The sequence below is a fragment of the Hypomesus transpacificus genome, unplaced genomic scaffold (genome assembly GCF_021917145.1).
Source record: "Hypomesus transpacificus isolate Combined female unplaced genomic scaffold, fHypTra1 scaffold_223, whole genome shotgun sequence".
In the NCBI taxonomy this organism is placed as follows: domain Eukaryota; kingdom Metazoa; phylum Chordata; class Actinopteri; order Osmeriformes; family Osmeridae; genus Hypomesus; species Hypomesus transpacificus.
In genome coordinates, this window is record NW_025813758.1 from 120,345 (window position 1) to 138,239 (window position 17,895).

Below are 17,895 nucleotides of genomic sequence, written 5' to 3' on the forward strand. Positions count from 1 at the left end.
CATATCAGTGTTTTTCCCCACACACTTACTTTTAGTATCATAACATTGTATGTATCTGTCCCAGAAGTTTATAATTAGCTTTCTAAAACTGGTTGTTCCCATCCTTGATTGTGATTGGCTACGTGTTCCATGCCGTTGTAAAATCCGGCATAACCTCACAGGTTGTCCTCATAACAATCTTTAACATTCCATATTATTGCGCATCAAATTTTTCAAATTGAAAAAGACTGCAAAGATGTCCATCTGGCTGTTGCGTGGCAACGATTTATGTAGGAACTATACTTTGTAGTAGCGGAAGAATTACGGTTTATTATTAAACTATTTTGTTTCTAATAGTTTTTATTGATGAAACCATATCAAAAATTTGTAGTAACAGTTTTAGAAAAGCAATAAGCCCTGCGAGTCCGTGGTTTACGCTGATTTTAGAAAAGGTAAGGGGGTTTTCTAACAACTCCCCTTATCTGTTCTAAAATCAGCGTAAACCACGGCCTCTTGGGGCTTATTGCTTAATAACGTTTCATAGCTTTTTATATTTAAACAAATTACACTTTTTTATAAATACAATTATAAATAGTATAAATTGCATTTTGATAGGCAATGTAGCTGCCGCCCTTTCAAGTAATGTCACAAGATGAAATAAAATAAATACAAACTACCTGAAAACATGATCATGGAGCAGAAGTTAAGAATTTGACCTTTTATTTGTGTCTGTTTCAAAATGTGTGTGTTTTACAAACTTATAATAACAATAATTTGTGTTTCACCTTTCTATTTTAACAAAGCAGAAGTGTTTGGACAATTTAATTTAATAAGTTTAATACCAAGATGTTGTTCTTCTTTTAATCATGTTTTCGTGTGTCTTTAGTGTGCAGCAGAAACATCATATGGATTTCTAATACATACATAGGGGAGTGTAAGTGCGTGCAAGACCACCTTCTTGAGGACAAATAAACACCAAATACATTATCTTAATATGGCTCTGCATAAAGCTAGTGATTTACTTGTTATCATAAATTCAGCATTCCTGACTGTCCTCAACTCAATAAAGCTTCTTCGGGATGAAGATTGAAAGGCTGTTTACTGTATGAATGTACGGCTGCTATATCTGCATAGTGTCAATGTGTCTGCAGCCAGTGTGTATATTTTTTAAAACATTTTCAATGAACCCAATTATTTGTAATTGTATTGTTCAGTGTGGGCAGAGTAGGGCAGGGCAATAATACAATTTGTAATTGTATTATTATTACTAAGATATGTTATGGATTTGATACTATATAATCATAAAGCTTGACTGTTTTATAATTGTCCTTTCACAGGCACATTGCTATGAGTTTGCTGGTACACAGCTGCACAGTAGGAATGTGGTGAACATGTTCATGGTTTTCTAATGAAGGCTCTGATGTTGTTAACTGGAAATACAGTGAGACTGTTCAACCACAGTTAGATTGACAGGTGATTCATCATATGCATTAGACAGTCACTCTAACCAACGTTCCATTTAGCTACAGATTAGCTTGGGAGTCCATGTGTACAGTTAACGTCTTTTACACAAGTTAAAGGTCATGCTAGGCAATGATCTCAACCAATAGAGGATTGAAGCATGGTGGACATGTGACATGAGGTTAGATGAACTATCTGAAACCACACCCTATTACATCTTCATCTCTCTGCCCACACTGAACAAAGACTTCAACAATTATATTTTCAACAGTTGACAGTTTAATGGTGTAGAAATGTTCCTTGTTTTCAGTGCTTTTACATCTGTCCTGTTTTTAGGTGAGTTTTCCACATGTACTGTAAATGTGACATAGACAGCTGTGATCACAAGATAACGTTAGATTTATTCCCTGTAAAACAGCAGCAGCTGGAGACCAACTGGTCCAGGACCAGACATCATGGACCAGGAGACAGGGCGAGAGTGTCTCCTTCAGCTGCAGAGGCACTGGGCAGTGTACTCGTGCTTATGTCTTCTGGTACCAGAAAAGAGTTGGGGAGCCTTTTGTTCTGATTTTGGACATAAACAGGAATAATGGCAACATAGATTCCAGATATAGTCATCCTCAAAAAGATGACTTCTCAGCCTTGAGAAGGGACAACAACTATGATTTGGAGATAAAGTCAGTTAAACTGTCCCATTCTGCCACCTACTACTGTGCCTGCTGGAAGAGTGGTGTGCACCACAGTGACAACTGTCTCTGATGCTCAGTTCAAAAACTGTCTGGGCTTCATCTGGATAGATGATAAAACATTGCAACAGGAAGTGACATAGTGAGACAGAGTTAGTAGAAATCAGCCAAACAGTTAGCTTCATACTTCTGCTCCAACTGAAAATACATTTCTGGTTTAAATGAGGACAAAGCAGAATCATGTATCAAAATACCAACAGTTTGGTTCCACCTTGTAGTCTGAACTACTACTATTAAGAACAGGCATTATTATAAGAACAGGCTGGCCTGAGGAAAGCCCAGGAGATCACCACTGACCCATCCCATGTTCTACATGCTGAGTACCAGCAGCTGTTGTAGATTACATAGATAAAACAAATATGTTGTCCCTTTTTCAATACAAAATGTAAATACCAGAGGATGAGGAATGAACAAGGCCAGGATGGACACAGGGGGATCTCTGCCTGTATTGAAGGGATTGGTACACATCTTCTAAAATGGATGTTTGGTTTTCTATTTGTTTGTAAATAATGCTTTTAAGAAAGAACATTCATGTATGTTTTGGTTCACTTGTCTGAAAAATGTATTTTACAGCTGCATTATGGGTGAAGGTCAAAGCAAAATTTAACACAATAAAGTTAATCTTGAATCTTAAACAAGTGAAATCGTTTAATTCATTTTCTGAACTATAATAGAGGCTGGAGAACAGTTGTTCCAGGACCAGAAGTCATGGACCAGGAGAGGGAGAGAGGGACATGAGGTTAAATTAACTGTTCAAAAGACACATGACCAGGAAGGCACTGGTGAGTGAAGCCTGTCTGCTGGTTGGTACCAGGAAGGCACTGGTGAGTGAAGCCTGTCTGCTGGTTGGTACCAGGAAGGCACTGGTGAGTGAAGCCTGTCTGCTGGTTGGTACCAGGAGAAACATTGTATGTATACTATTTAGATAATAAACTATTATTGTGCATTTTAAGTTACTTTTTCTCTCAGAAACATATCTATCACGCTACGGCGGTGAAAACGTTGATCTAGTCTGGTTGATATGGCTATATATTGATTATAAACATAGACTTTTGGAGTAGGTTTTAACATAAGGCCTCTGAGTCACTTAAACTGGATCTCCACGCTTTACCGGAGCCTCTGAGTGGTTGGTTTACATACTAGGTCGGTGGTTAAATCCATATTATTGGAGAGATAAACGACTGATTAGTGAACACGCATACTTTAGGGTTGATGCTCTGATTAAGCAGACGATTTTTACCTACGCCTGAGTTTCATGTAATTAACTGTTTAGCGCAGTTAGACAGTTAAATAGCGGATACATGAAAGTAATCTTTACTAATTTGGTCCATGTCCTTTGTTTGGGTAAATAATCAAAACATATAACATTAAATTTACAGTTATGCATTTAGCAGACGCTTTTATCCAAAGCGACTTCCAAAAGAAAACTTTACAAAAGATCTTAGGTCACTGATCATAACAACAAGGTAGTCCTAAACATTGCAAGCAGCCAAAACATGAAGCATACATTGTGAAAAACTAAACAAATGCCAAAAGGGAAGACCCATAAGAGCATGCAGTTATACAAGATAACTTATAAATTAAAACAACATGAACCACAAAAAGTGAACCACGAAAAATGCAGAACTGTACCTGTAGAAGAACAATCAGCAGTAAATATTTCACAGCGAGTACAAGACTTAACTTCGTTATAACTAACCTACAAGAGCAACAAGTCACTCAATAAGAGTCATTGTGATCCTGGAGGAAACTAACATCAGGTCCAGCCAAGCATTCCTAAGTACAGTTGTACTCCCGGAACAAGTGGGTCTTGAGCCTTTTCTTGAAGCTGGGAAGACAGTCAGTGTCCCTGATGGAGGTGGGGAGGTGATTCCATCATTGGGGGGCCAGACAGGAGAAGAGCTTTTTTTGGGACCGGGCGCTCTTGAGTGGTGGGACAACCAGACGGTTGTCAGAAGAAGACCGTAGGTGGCGGGTGGGGGTTCAAGGCTGGAGGAGAGACTTGATGTAGTCGGGTGCAGTCCCGTTCACTGCTCGGAAGGTCATTACCAGACTCACTATTATACAGGAGGGCAGACTCACTATTATACAGGAGGGCAGGCTCACTATTATAGAGGAGGGCAGGCTCACTATTATACAGGAGGGCAGACTCACTATTAGACAGGAGGGCAGACTCACACTCACTAATATAGAGGAGGGTAGACTCAAAATGATAGAGAAGTGGAACACTTTCAGGTGAAGTGACAGCCATGACTGTGTAGAGAGGATATATAGAAAATCATTTCTCATTAAATGCAGAAATGAAAAACTTACGGTAGGTGGAATACATTTAGCAAGGACACCCCAGACCCAATAATTTCTTATGTGGTGTAACAATGTTTTGAGTTTTAAGTATGAATGTAGAAATATGTAAGTTTGAAGTATACCTTTGTATTAAATGGTGCTAGTTTATACATCAGATATTTAGAACATTTAAATAAACCACGCCTATACCCCTTACTCCATCCAACAGACTTAAAGGTATGGGGCATTTCATTGTGTCTACATCTTTGGTCCTGGCACTAGACTTTACATTACTGGTAAGATACAAGTATTTGAGTTATAAACTTGACTTCATCATTCGCTATATTGAATATGTTTTCTATGGCTTTATGTTTGTAATAAATTTCATGTTACAAAACAAAGTAAAATGTTTAATTGATACTGTTCTTCAGTTGTTGTTTTAGTGATTCTTAAATTCCCATATTCTCAAATTATATCTAAATAAATTGTTTTGTTATCTCCATACTTTTGTTCATAAAGTAATTTTAGGGATGGACATTTTAAGTACAATACTTGTCATGAGTGTCATCACAGTGTTTCCCAGAGCCCAGAACGCTACCCAGAATGTCCTTTGATGAAGTTACTTTGAATGATTGTGCATGCAGATACTGTTCACGTACAAACTGTGGTAGTAATTATATTAAGTAATACAATTTACAGTACAGCAAGGGACATATCCATTTGTTTTTAATGATTAGCTCTATTCAAAAATGTATATCATGTTAAAGACTCAAGTAATCTGCAAGGAACTTAATATTTGCTGTACATTTTAATTTCTCGATACTCAATAATGAATTCCAGTGAACATAGGACCGTACTTATTTACTTTACTTTTATCATATCATCAGACAAGCATGTCAAAGAACCAAAAGTGACAGCCTATCAAGCACCCAAGACCCAAACAAATGAGAGGACAACCCTGCTGTGTCAGGCCAGTGACATGTTCCCAGACTTGGTGAGGTTTTCATGGAAGATGGAGAGAGAAGACGGCCGGTTGGTGGAGGTGCCTGAAGCAGAGAGAGAAGAGCTGGAGCAGAGGGAGGACGGGAGAGTGACTAGTGTGATCATCATCAAGAACCAAGAGGATAAAACTAAAAACTACAGCTGTACTGTAAAGCATGAAGTGGGTGATGTTGAAGTTGAAGACTTTGAAATACACGAAAAAGGTTTATCTTTGTTTCATTTATGTACCTATTTGGAAGTGTCTATAGTTAATAGGACAAAATAGGCTCACCTAAAGATATTCATCCGTTGTAATTTAATTTATATTCCTGTCTTTCTGTCTTGTTTTTGTATTCAAATTACTTTCTAAATGCACAGCTATTTGTCACATAATTATAATAATGTTCTGGCACATCTGTCTCAGAGGAATCTTCTTTTACCACGGCTGCCTCTCCACCACCCTGTCCACCCCAGAATCATACACACGTCTCTCCTGCCGTCCACGTCCCTGAAGGTAAGACACATTTACAATACCGTTGTAAACTGTTTATCAATAGTCGATACATATTTATTTTTGTATGTCTGTATTTTAATATATTTTTCACGTAATAATAATGCCCAGATGGATTGATGTAACTGCTATTGACTTTTATTTCATGGCAAGTAAAAAAAAAAAAAATGTTAGAATACGATTTATTGAATATTTTTTTTACCAGTACATTTCATGTGCTTTTGTTTCCTAATAAATCTTACTGAAAAGGTATGACATTTATGATCACCATCACATAAATCTGTACGTCCCTTACGTTGCCTTAGGAGAAATATAATGATTTGTCTGTGTCAATGTATGGTATTGTTGGTTTGTTTCCCTTCCAGAAGTGTTGCAGTCCATGTGCAGTGTGAACCTGGCCTCTCTGGTTTACACTGTGATGATAGTGAAGAGCTTGGTGTACTGCTGTGGGCTCTCCCTCCTGCTGCTCCTCAGGGACAACAAGGGAAGTCCACCACACACATGGCGAAAAGCTCATTAAAACCTACAGCCACTGCTCAGTAATATTGCATTACTACTAATTTTAGATGGATCCATATCTTGCCTGAAGCCACATGGCATTGAGTGGATGTGGGATGTGGAGAAATGGGTAGACATGAATAATTGTGCATGTTGAGTCAAAAGTGTTAGAGCCTTGATGGAGGTTTTAAGAAAACAGTAGTGTCGGTCTAGATTGTTTACGTTTAAGTTTCTGTCTTCTTTTCGCATTTTTTTTTTTTCAAATACAGTTTATAAAAAATAAAAAATTGCCTATTTTATGCAATACCATTTTTTTTGTATGCATGTATATTTATGTTTATTATTTTAATACTAAAACAAGTACTATTTTGATTGAATTAATGAATCAATGACTGTCAACATATTAATGAACAGATGGATATTCAGTAAATCTTTTAGGTGGTACATACTAAATGGTACATATTGTCAAAGAAAATGTTTGCATTTTCAATAAAGCTCTGTTTTCATTCAACAGCGTCTGCTCTGTTCTTAAATAACCTTTTGACACAGATGTTCATCTGTACTCTGACCCAGGTGGAACTAATTATTATAGTTGTGAAATGTGGTTAGTTTGTCAAGTTTCCTGTGAAAAAACTAGTTACAGCATAACCACACATCGATTTCAAGCAATCAAGCCTCAGAGATACTGTATAAGCCACAGATGCATGCACTTGGAAAGATAACATTGTTTACATACACTATGATCTTCCCTTAATTTCTTACGTGAATTTATTTTCTCAACAGTCACAACCGTAAAGGTGTGTTTACAAATCCCAAAACATGACCATAAAAAGTATAAAGGTATTTCTTTAAAATGGTTCTGCTTTGAAGATTCAGTAGCCAAGAGGTGTAAAGATATTTACATTTAGCAGACGCTCTTATCCAGAGCGACTTACAGTAAGTACAGGGATATTCCCCCCGAGGCAAGTAGGGTGAAGTGCCTTGCCCAAGGACACAACGTAATTTGGCATGGCGGGGAATCGATCCGGTAACCTTCTGATTACTAGCCCGACTCCGTCACAGCTCAGCCATCTGACTCCCTATGATATGACAAAGCATAAGTGAACAAGTTGAACATGCATTCCCAGTCACAGGGAACATGATCTTTCCAAGGCGAGTTTCCCTTCACAGACAGATGGGTCATTATTAACACTGCATCAGGGGAGGTGGAGTCCACTTACACATGTTAATACAACACAAAGTCTGTCTCAAAGTCTAATAACACAGGGGGGGGAAAAACAAAAATAATTAGCAGGAAAACAAGTTTTAGGAATTCTTCCATGAAATCTTAGCAACATAAAAATTAGGGAAATAAAGTTTACAATGACATAGTAAAAAATATAGTTAGTTGTTTGTTAAGTGATATTATAACAGACTGTATGATTTGAGATGATCTAAATTACACAAACAACAAATCTAGTCAAAACCTTATTGCCTTGTTACATACCTTTAATAAAATTACTTGTTCTATCAGAAAGCTAACTGTTGGCTGCAGGTGTTGTCTGTGGTGAATACATAGGAAAAACCATAGACATATATGCCTATGGGAAAAACACCCTAAGCAGACACTAGACAATGTATGAATATTATCTCAAAGTAAGAATAAGTATGTTGAAAAACAATCTTTGTTATTTTCCACGGGGAACAGACTGACAAATGTGCTGGTTGGATACTTAGTTTAGAAAGATCTTATTTAAGGTCAACAGCGCCCTCTAGTGGCTCACAAAGAGGAATTGTTGAGAGGTCTGTGTTCTATGTCAGGAACAAGAACACACATTACAATGGCCCACCAGTGACAGTAACATGACAATGGCAACAGATAACAGGAAATACACTTAGGACATAAATAAAGAGCTGTATTCTGGTCAACATGTATAGGTTATAACTGGGCATCCACCACTCACCTTAAATCACATACAAATCTCCCAATTTTAACTGAACCAGCATCTACTAGCTAGCTAAGGTCCTAGATGCAGTTTCATAATTTACATTTCTTTGTTCAAGTGAATTGACTCGTTAGCCACATAGTATTAGGCTACATCTGTTAATTCAATTCCAGATATTTTCCAAACCACCAAGCTTGATACTATGGACTAAAAGACTGACAGCTGCACAGGCACTGAGCAGTAGGCTATTACACTTTTACGGTCAAAGGAGTTTCACAACAATGTAAAAGAACCAATAGTGACGGCCTATCAAGCGTCCGGTTGGTGGAGGTGCCTGAAGCAGAGAGAGAAGACGTCTGGTTGGTGGAGGTGCCTGAAGCAGAGAGAAGACATCTGGTTGGTGGAGGTGCCTGAAGCAGAGAGAAGACTTCTGGTTAGTGGAGGTGCCTGAAGCAGGGAGAAGACGTCTGGTTGGTGGAGGTGCCTGAAGCAGAGAAAAGACGTCTGGTTGGTGGAGGTGCCTGAAGCAGATAGAAGACGTCTGGTTGGTGGAGGTGCCTGAAGCAGAGAGAAGACGTCTGGTTGGTGGAGGTGCCTGAAGCAGAGAGAAGACGTCTGGTTGGTGGAGGTGCCTGAAGCAGAGAGAAGATGTCTGGTTGGTGGAGGTGCCTGAAGCAGAGAGAGAAGAGCTGGAGCAGAGGGAGGACGGGAGAGTGATTAGTGTGATCATCAAGAAAAAGATGACTGGCAAGACTAAATTCATCTGTTCAGTGGAAAATGAAAAAGAGACAAGTACTGACATCCCAATAGGTTCATCCAAAGATTCCGAATTCAAATTATTTATATGAAAATTGTAATTGAGTGGGCATGATTTTCTAGCCTGGTCTAACAAGACCCTCGTACATTTCATTTGTACAGAGGGTCTGGGATCGCTCCATTGACAAGCGTTAACTTCCTTGAAGGCGGGTGCTCTGTTGAAGTTTAAAACTATTGGATCTGCCCAGAGCCACTCTGATCTGCCTTAACCAATCGCTAGCGTTCGCCTTAGCCAACTCCTTCACCACTACTGTATCAGAGGTAGCTGCCATAACTGGAAAATCAAACTTTTCCCGAACCCCGTGGGGAGGAGGGCCACAACATCATAGCCACCAACAAAACTCAGTAAGGAATGTTCTTGTACCGGCTTTAACTTATGAATATTCGGCAGCGTTGCCACAACCGCAGAATAGCTTCGGTCGCATCTTTCATCCGCCATTAATGAACTACAACTCAAACTAGTGCACGACTTTAGCGTCATCGTTCTCAGCCACTCCCTCTGTTCGTTGATTGGACCTAAAAAATGTGTTTCTGAAAAACGACTTTAAGCAAAACTCCCAGAACCCTAGCCTGGCTGGCTGCCAGCCCAACTTCTTCCCGCCCCCAAAAAAATTTGGTCGGGAAGTTTGGTCTGGAGGGTCTCGTATTGGGGACCAACTACAGAAAACCAGAATCTGGGCGAACCAATGAAATTGCCAGGGCGGGCTTTATACGATGATGGACAGATGATCAACAGTAACGTAATTACCCACGACACAAAAGAGCGCTTACGTTGAATTCGTTTTGAACAAACATGGCTACCGCTGGAGATCTGGGATGTTATGATTCTGCCATCGAGTCTGTTTTAGAAGACATCGACAGCGCATTAATTTTGAAAGAGGAACAGAGAGACGCAATCAAGGCATTTGTCAATGGAAAATATGTTTTTGCCGTCCTTCCTACGGGAATCGGTAAAAGTTTAATTTCTGTTTAAACTCTGTTGCTCTGATTGGTTGTAGATCTATCCAATTGAGCGAAGAGGCATTTGTTTTCCAGGCTCGTTTGAAACAGGCCTCGTAGTCAAAGCCCAACGGAGAGTTCTCAGACTCATATTCTGACTAGAATTATGAGTATGACAACGTCAGGCTACCAGACCCCTAGTACAGAAGCAACATTCAAATTGAGCGGAAGTACGTAGGAGGGCAAAGCCAGGCTAATGATTTTCATTGTTTAAAAAAATATATATTTTAAAGGGAATATTTTGGACCTCGGGGGGAATGTCCCTGTACTTACTGTAAGTCGCTATGGATAAGAGCGTCTGCTAAATAACTAAATGTAAATGTATGACTAGAGTTGTATGACTCATCCAACACCAACACTGGTGGGTGAGTCAACAGACCAATTAAATAAAGTCACAGAAAATACGCAATTCCAAGACATTCCTTGAAACATTTACGAATGTATTATTATAATTTTTCAAATCGTTTTTTAACAAGTATGTATTATATGTACAAATATGTCTACTTAAATGTGCTGAATGAATGAAACGTAAAATATACATATTTTCCCTCTCTGACTCAAGTTCCCTCCCATTGCAACGCCCTCCAAGTAAGGAACTGGCCTCCTTCACGTCCGCTTACGGAACTTAAACATCCTGGCTCTTGCCAAGTTTAGAACAATTCTCATCGATATTGTCGTCAGGCTAGAACAAGATGTCAGGAAGAGGCAAAGGAGGCAAGGGGCTCGGAAAAGGAGGCGCCAAGCGTCATCGCAAAGTCCTCCGTGACAACATCCAAGGCATCACAAAGCCCGCCATCCGCCGTCTTGCTCGCCGCGGTGGTGTCAAGCGTATTTCAGGTTTGATTTATGAAGAAACACGTGGAGTTCTGAAGGTGTTCCTGGAGAACGTCATCCGTGATGCCGTGACCTACACCGAGCACGCTAAAAGGAAGACCGTGACCGCTATGGACGTGGTTTACGCCCTGAAGCGCCAGGGACGTACTCTGTACGGTTTCGGCGGTTAAGACATCATCAAGAATATCAATCGAAATTTAACACAAAGGCTCTTTTAAGAACCACCCAAATGTTTCAAATCAGAGACTTTGTTTCCATAATTGTGGGTGTTAAAAATTATTAGATTTCAGCCTTTAAAATTATTTTATAATGTATTATCGGTGAAGAATGCACAATAAATAACTTGTTTGAGTAGCTGAGTTTATTCCCCAGTGTTTGGCGCATTTAAACTTGAATGTAACATCAGTCTGTAGGCTACATACCCATCTTGGTCTAATCAAGCACCAATACTACGTTCAATTTGTATTTCGGTGGTCAGGGCGTATCTGAAGCGGACAATGGTATTGTAAAGGTTACTTATTCAGGCTTCAACTGTGTGTAGGCTGTTTGGGCTATAGCATCAATAAATGGGTTATATTAGCCGGACGGGGAGAGCGTTTGACCGGGATGTACCTGGTTCAAATCCCCCTGTGCATCACTTTAAATACCAGCATCTGCTCAATTAATGCTTTATTAGAATTCTCGTAAATAACAATAGGTGTTCGACTTCGCGCAGCGCGCAAACAGCCGGCTGCAGGCGACGCCGGCTCTGCATGAAGTCGAACACCACCTATTGACTAAGAGCTGGATGCATGCGGGGTTTGCGCGGAACTGCAACCAAACGAAGGTTCTGACGTCATTAACCACGTGTTTCTGGTTAAACTACGCGGTAAACTGCTCAGGGATTTCGGCGCAACTTCCTAGCTTTGAGTTGCCCCATCTCCCCGCCAACCATACAGCAAACATTCCGCTGTGACATTAATGATTGATGAAAATTAGGATTTTTCAGTGTAAAAAGGTTTTTAATATTTCCTTTCAGTTATCATAACTGTCAGTTTATGATTACTGAAAGAGAAGGGGGCAATCGGTAAATCCCACGCACGCGCAGTAGATTTCAATATACCTCACGAAAGTCACATCCCAGCTGGGTGCAGCGACAAGCAGGAGGCGTACCTCAAAATTAGCATGTCTCCCGCTACATATACCGGGTAACCAAGTACTACCATCATCATTCGTTTCTGAGAAGCAACGATACTTAACCATGCCTGAGCCAGCAAAGCCCGCGCCCAAGAAGGGCTCCAAGAAAGCCGTTTCCAAGACCGCCGTAAAGGGCGGCAAGAAGCGCAGAAAGTCCAGGAAGGAGAGCTACGCCATCTACGTGTACAAGGTACTGAAGCAGGTCCACCCTGACACCGGCATCTCATCCAAGGCCATGGGAATCATGAATTCCTTCGTCAACGATATTTTCGAGCGTATTGCCGGAGAGTCGTCTCGCCTGGCTCATTACAACAAGCGATCAACCATCACCTCCAGGGAGATCCAGACCGCCGTCCGCCTGCTGCTCCCCGGTGAACTGGCCAAGCACGCCGTGTCCGAGGGAACCAAGGCCGTGACCAAGTACACCAGCTCCAAGTAAACAGGCTCTCCTTCAAATTCACCCCAAAGGCTCTTTTAAGAGCCACCCACTGGTCTCTATGTTTGAGTAAAGTCCATCACGTTACTTGAATGTTTATATGAAGTAACTATAGGCCTCCTTGAACAGGCACAGGTTATTCTGAAACCAAATTTACGACTGCATATAATGCCGCGCACCAATACGGTTTCTAACAAGGGCACAGTTTTACACAGGGTTTTTAAATGTGTGTGTGATGCGTTGGGGAACGCACTTTACATTTAGTCATTTAGCAGACGCTCTTAACCAGAGCGACTTACAGTAAGTACAGGGACATTCCCCCGAGGCAAGTAGGGTGAAGTGCCTTGCCCAAGGACACAATGTCATTTTGGCGGGGCGGGGAATCGATCCGGAGCCATCTGACTCCACTTTGACTTATGTCCGACGAGTATGCAATAAACATGGACTAATAGAAGTCATTTCATGTATCATTAAGCAATCTGCATCAAACCATTTCTAGTACAAACCAGTTTAATAGCTCAAGCACAGTGCAATACTAACATCTCGATTCTTCAACTACATCTTCACAGTAGGTGCCTGTGTAGCCTGTCAGTCCGTCAAACTCCTGAAGCTTGCGGACGACACCACCCTCATTGGGCTCATCTCTGGTGGAGATGAGTCCGACTATAGGTGGGAAGCTGACAACCTGGTGACCTGGTTTAGCCAGACCAACTTGGAGCTCAATGCTCTCAAGACAGTGGAGATGGTTGTAGACTTCAAGAAGAACACAGCCCCATTCACCCCCATCACCCTGTGCGACAGATTAAAACTAAATTAACAAACCTGGCTTGGAAATGTAAGAAGTAGAAAGTACAGATATTTGTGTAATTTTTTTAGCCATTTTCTTCCCATTTTTTTTTTAAACAATTTTCTTCCCAAAACATTTCGCAATTTCCATCCCAAAAAATTCAGCAGCAGCAGCAAAAAAAAAAACATTGCACTCCTTCGAATTCCAGAATCCTGCTTTATGACTTTTCTAGATCCGTGTTTGGTCACTCAGTATTTAAAATTGTTCCTTCTAGTTTAAAACTATTTCACTCCTGTTTCTGTAAAAATACTAAACTAGCTACTGAACCGACTGCTGGATATATGGTGAAAATGTTGTCACACTCTTACATTCTCTAAGCTTCTTACTCATCCTTATAAGAATCGAGCATTTCTTGAGTTTGTAAATGAGTTTCCCATGCGTCTGTGCAAGCATTAAATGTGTGTGTGTGTGTGCGTTTTCAGTAGTATGAATGTGTGTAAACATTTCACATGTGAATGTGTTTCATAAGTGTGTGCGAGGATTAAAAAAAATTTGAATGTGAGTTTTCAGTCGTAAAGTGTGTGTGTGTGTGTGTGAACGTTTCATATGTGTATGTATTTCATGTGTTTGTGTGAGGACAGTCCTAATTTCTGAAACGGAGCCTCATGCAAACAGGCTATTAGGAACAAAATACAACCACTTGTCCAGACTAATGAAATACATGAAAAGTCCTTACGACTCGATACATTTCCCATCACCAACAACATGGATATTAACATGTAGGTTGGTGATGTTAACTGACGAGTCCGGCTCATAATGAACAGGTAGACAAGACACACACCATACACGGAATACAGTCACTGTAGGCTACAGTAAGAAGTAACAAGTCTTACAGTAGGCTACTGTAAGACCTATAGTAAGGATTGTGTCCTTGGAGATGGAAAAACTAGGGGAGGGAGAGCAAGGTAGTGCAATAGGGAGACCAAGATTTCCCTGACATCCACCCCTGGTCCACAGACCCACACTGTGTTTTGTGTACCCCCAAAAGAGACCAGTTTTAAGCACCTGGTACCCCAGATGCGTGTTGTAAAACAGTTCCGTTTCTCGACAGATTATTTGGCACTCTGGAAAACATATTTTCGTTTTGCACGACTGCCGTTTTAAATGCTATTGGGGGCAAATGGCACAGACAACACGGTGCGCAGAACTCCCTCCGCGAGGCCAACGGCGATGATTTGAGCCGGCCACAACAAAACATAGAGTGCCTCCGGTCCACATACCGTTTTATTTTGAACTTTGAAAAGGCTGCTTGCTGCTCGATTTACTTCTTGACCTGAGCACAATCCAACATAGATTTTTAGCCCGTTGTTCACAAGGAGAAAACACAAGTGCCAACGGATAGCAGCAACAGAAATATGCCCGGCCGGGAGTTGAGTCTACACAGTTCTCATGTCGTATTTAAACTCAGCCCTCTGATCGTCGGAGCGGCACTAAACAGCAGAGTGTAGCCTCACATATTCAAATCTCACACGTCCCACGAGTGTTTAGACATGGCAGAAGTCGCTCCAGCTCCCGCTCCGGCCAAGGCACCCAAGAAGAAGGCGGCAGCCAAGCCCAAGAAAGCTGGACCCAGCGTCGGCGAGCTGATCGTCAAGGCGGTGTCCGCTTCCAAGGAGAGAAGCGGCGTGTCCCTGGCAGCGGTCAAGAAAGCCCTGGCGGCAGGCGGCTACGACGTAGAGAAGAACAACTCCCGCGTCAAGATCGCAGTGAAGAGCCTTGTCACCAAGGGAACCTTGGTCCAGACCAAAGGGACGGGCGCTTCCGGGTCTTTTAAGATCAACAAGGGGGCTGAGGCCAAGGCAAAGAAGCCCGTTAAGAAGGTCGTCGCTCCGAAAGTCAAAAAGGCAGTCGCCAAGAAACCCGTTGCTGCCAAGAAGCCCAAGAAGGTCGTTGCGAAGAAGCCCGCGGCTGCCAAGAAGTCACCCAAGAAGGTTAAGAAGCCCGCGGCAGCCAAGAAGGCAACCAAGAGCCCCAAGAAGGTGAAGAAGCCCGCAACACCCAAGAAAACAGTGGCCAAGAGCCCCAAGAAGGCAGCTAAGCCCAAAGCCGCCAAGCCCAAGGCGGCCAAGGCAAAGAAAGCAGCGCCTAAGAAGAAGTAAACCTTAGTCCTCGTCTGTATCACTAAAAGGCTCTTTTAAGAGCCACCCACCTGTCCTTAAATGTGCATGTCCATGTTGTTTGCCCCTGTACCAAACACTTTCACATGCATGATGGTGTTTCATCACGCCCAGTACATTCGTAGTGTGGGAGTCTTTAGAACTTTTATTGCAGACCACTTCTGCTGCACCTTAAATTACCTTGGTCTCAAACATGAGCTAAATCTCCGGGACGGCCAATATGAAATCTAAGTAACCAGCCAGTACCAGAGGTAGAAGTGATACTTGTTACGCGTCCGCCACGAAACGATTATAAATAAGATACAAAAAAAGGAAATGAACATGTTGCAATGGCACTACCCATTTGGCATAATCTAGCAAGAAAAAACATACAACAAATGAAGAAATTTAATGACACAGCAAGCTGATTTGATTAATGATCGTGCATGAGACTTTTATTTGTAAAAGTGCTTCGTGTACCTGTAGAGCTGCATATAAATTGTGTTTATGCTATTAGCAACCTGCAAATAGTTGCTTGGAATATTAAGGGTGCAAATCCAATTTAAAACCACCATCACCAACTGGATAATTGTAGGCCTATATCTCTGGTAAATATGTAATCGGATATATAAAATTGTTCACACTACACAATTGACGATTGTAGCCTATAGTAGACTTTGCATTGATCCATCCATGCCACATTCATGTATGTGATTGGCGCCTTAAACGAGGAGCGACTGAATGAACAAAGAGACGTGAGGAGGGCAGACCAGACGACAAAACGCGCCTTCTGCGGAGAGAGAATGGCTCCACCCCCGAGTTTGTTGCCACTTTCGATTGGATCAAGACCCAACCGACATTGTGACCAATGAAAGCCGTTTACCGTCAGCTAGCCTATAAAGTCTGTACTCCGACAGATACAACTCACTACTCGTTTTAACAGAAATATCACGAAGATGAGCGGAAGAGGCAAAACCGGAGGCAAAGCCAGGGCTAAGGCCAAAACCAGGTCATCCCGCGCCGGGCTCCAGTTCCCCGTGGGTCGTGTTCACAGGCTTCTCCGCAAGGGCAACTATGCTCAACGTGTGGGAGCGGGCGCACCCGTCTACCTGGCTGCAGTGCTCGAGTACCTCACTGCTGAGATCCTGGAGCTGGCCGGCAACGCTGCTCGTGACAACAAGAAGACTCGTATCATCCCCCGTCACCTGCAGCTGGCCGTCCGCAACGACGAGGAGCTCAACAAACTTCTCGGTGGCGTTACGATCGCTCAAGGTGGAGTGTTGCCCAACATCCAAGCGGTGCTTCTCCCCAAGAAGACCGAGAAGGCCGTCAAAGCCAAGTAAAGACTAAACCTCAGTTTCATTTTACCCAAAGGCTCTTTTAAGAGCCACCCACTACATTCTTCAAAAGCGCATTGTCTTACAACTCTTTGTCTTGTGTCAAAGTTATTGTGTTCTTTAAATGCAAGGTACAATAAATATTGATACAAATAATTATCGCCAATCTGCCATCACTGAATTAAGGTCTATTTCGTGGAGCTCCGCCCCATAGGGGAGCTCTGCTCCTATTGGTTTACCCGCTGCCTAGTGCAGCTAATGACTGCAGATCAAAATCTATCCGCACCTGTCACTCACACAGGTGCCCTATATAAGGGGGTGACAGCTGTCACTCATCCTCCCAAAAAAATTCAGCACGGGTTGCTCGAATTTAGTGGCTTTAAGATTAAGAACCTTTAAGATTAAGATTAAGAATAATAAAGATTATTGACCTCAGCCTCAGAGGATGACGGAAGAGTCGGCTCCCGCCACTCCCGTCTCCTCTATGCTGTCTCGCAGGGTGAGCGGGCTGGGTGAGGCAGCGAAGTCCGGTCCCCCACCCTTGGAGCCGTCCCTCGTGGCTCACCTGGTACCAGGGGCGAGCACCTGGATGACGGCGAGGAAGGCAACCCTGCCATCAGCCCGGGACAAACTTACTGCCTCTCTGGCAGACAAGGCGTATGTCTGGGGTGCGCAGGCAGCGGCTGCCTCTGGGAACGCCGCCCTTCTGACGGCGGCGGTCTCCAAGCTCTCTATGGAGAGACCTGAGGGGCTGTCGGCCGAGGAGACGTCGTGGGTTGCCAGGATGTCATCCGCCGCGTTCCACCTGAATCAGGCTATCACTAACGGCCATGAGGGAGGCGGACAAGTCCGCCCTGCTCAACGCTCCAGTGGCTAGCGAAGGCTTGTTTGGACCGGCTGTGGCGTCAGCCTCCGAACGCTTCTCGCGCCTGGAGGAGGAGAGGAAACACCTGCTAGGGCATATGCCCCT

At 42.4% G+C, this 17,895-nt stretch overlaps 5 protein-coding genes across 5 annotated transcripts in view; all 5 read left to right on the forward strand.

Moving 5' to 3' along the window:
- The first annotated feature begins 1,705 nt into the window (after nucleotides 1-1,705).
- On the forward strand, nucleotides 1,706-6,491 carry LOC124462533 (immunoglobulin kappa light chain-like). The gene is made up of 7 exons (XM_047014142.1): nucleotides 1,706-1,776; nucleotides 1,859-2,170; nucleotides 3,198-3,205; nucleotides 4,732-4,765; nucleotides 5,357-5,674; nucleotides 5,875-5,964; nucleotides 6,327-6,491. Exons 1-7 carry the CDS (start codon nucleotides 1,734-1,736, stop codon nucleotides 6,479-6,481), a joined length of 960 nt encoding a protein of 319 aa, XP_046870098.1. The 5' UTR covers nucleotides 1,706-1,733; the 3' UTR covers nucleotides 6,482-6,491.
- Nucleotides 6,492-10,848: 4,357 nt separating this feature from the next.
- On the forward strand, nucleotides 10,849-11,659 carry LOC124462531 (histone H4). The gene has a single exon (XM_047014139.1). The coding sequence runs from the start codon at nucleotides 10,892-10,894 to the stop codon at nucleotides 11,201-11,203; it is 312 nt and encodes a 103-aa protein (XP_046870095.1). The 5' UTR covers nucleotides 10,849-10,891; the 3' UTR covers nucleotides 11,204-11,659.
- Nucleotides 11,660-11,895: 236 nt separating this feature from the next.
- The window catches only part of LOC124462527 (histone H2B-like), a 65,749-nt gene continuing 59,749 nt past the window's right edge, over nucleotides 11,896-17,895 (forward strand). Inside the window, exons 1-2 of the mRNA XM_047014135.1 lie at nucleotides 11,896-12,644; nucleotides 17,709-17,711. Of these exons, the coding sequence (XP_046870091.1) occupies nucleotides 12,274-12,644; nucleotides 17,709-17,711 (374 nt within the window). The 5' untranslated portion in view covers nucleotides 11,896-12,273. The remainder of the gene's footprint in view (nucleotides 12,645-17,708; nucleotides 17,712-17,895) is intronic.
- Nucleotides 14,952-15,635, forward strand: LOC124462526 (histone H1-like). The gene has a single exon (XM_047014133.1). It carries the CDS (start codon nucleotides 14,983-14,985, stop codon nucleotides 15,589-15,591), a length of 609 nt encoding a protein of 202 aa, XP_046870089.1. The 5' UTR covers nucleotides 14,952-14,982; the 3' UTR covers nucleotides 15,592-15,635.
- Nucleotides 16,166-17,072, forward strand: LOC124462528 (histone H2A). The gene has a single exon (XM_047014136.1). The coding sequence runs from the start codon at nucleotides 16,545-16,547 to the stop codon at nucleotides 16,929-16,931; it is 387 nt and encodes a 128-aa protein (XP_046870092.1). The 5' UTR covers nucleotides 16,166-16,544; the 3' UTR covers nucleotides 16,932-17,072.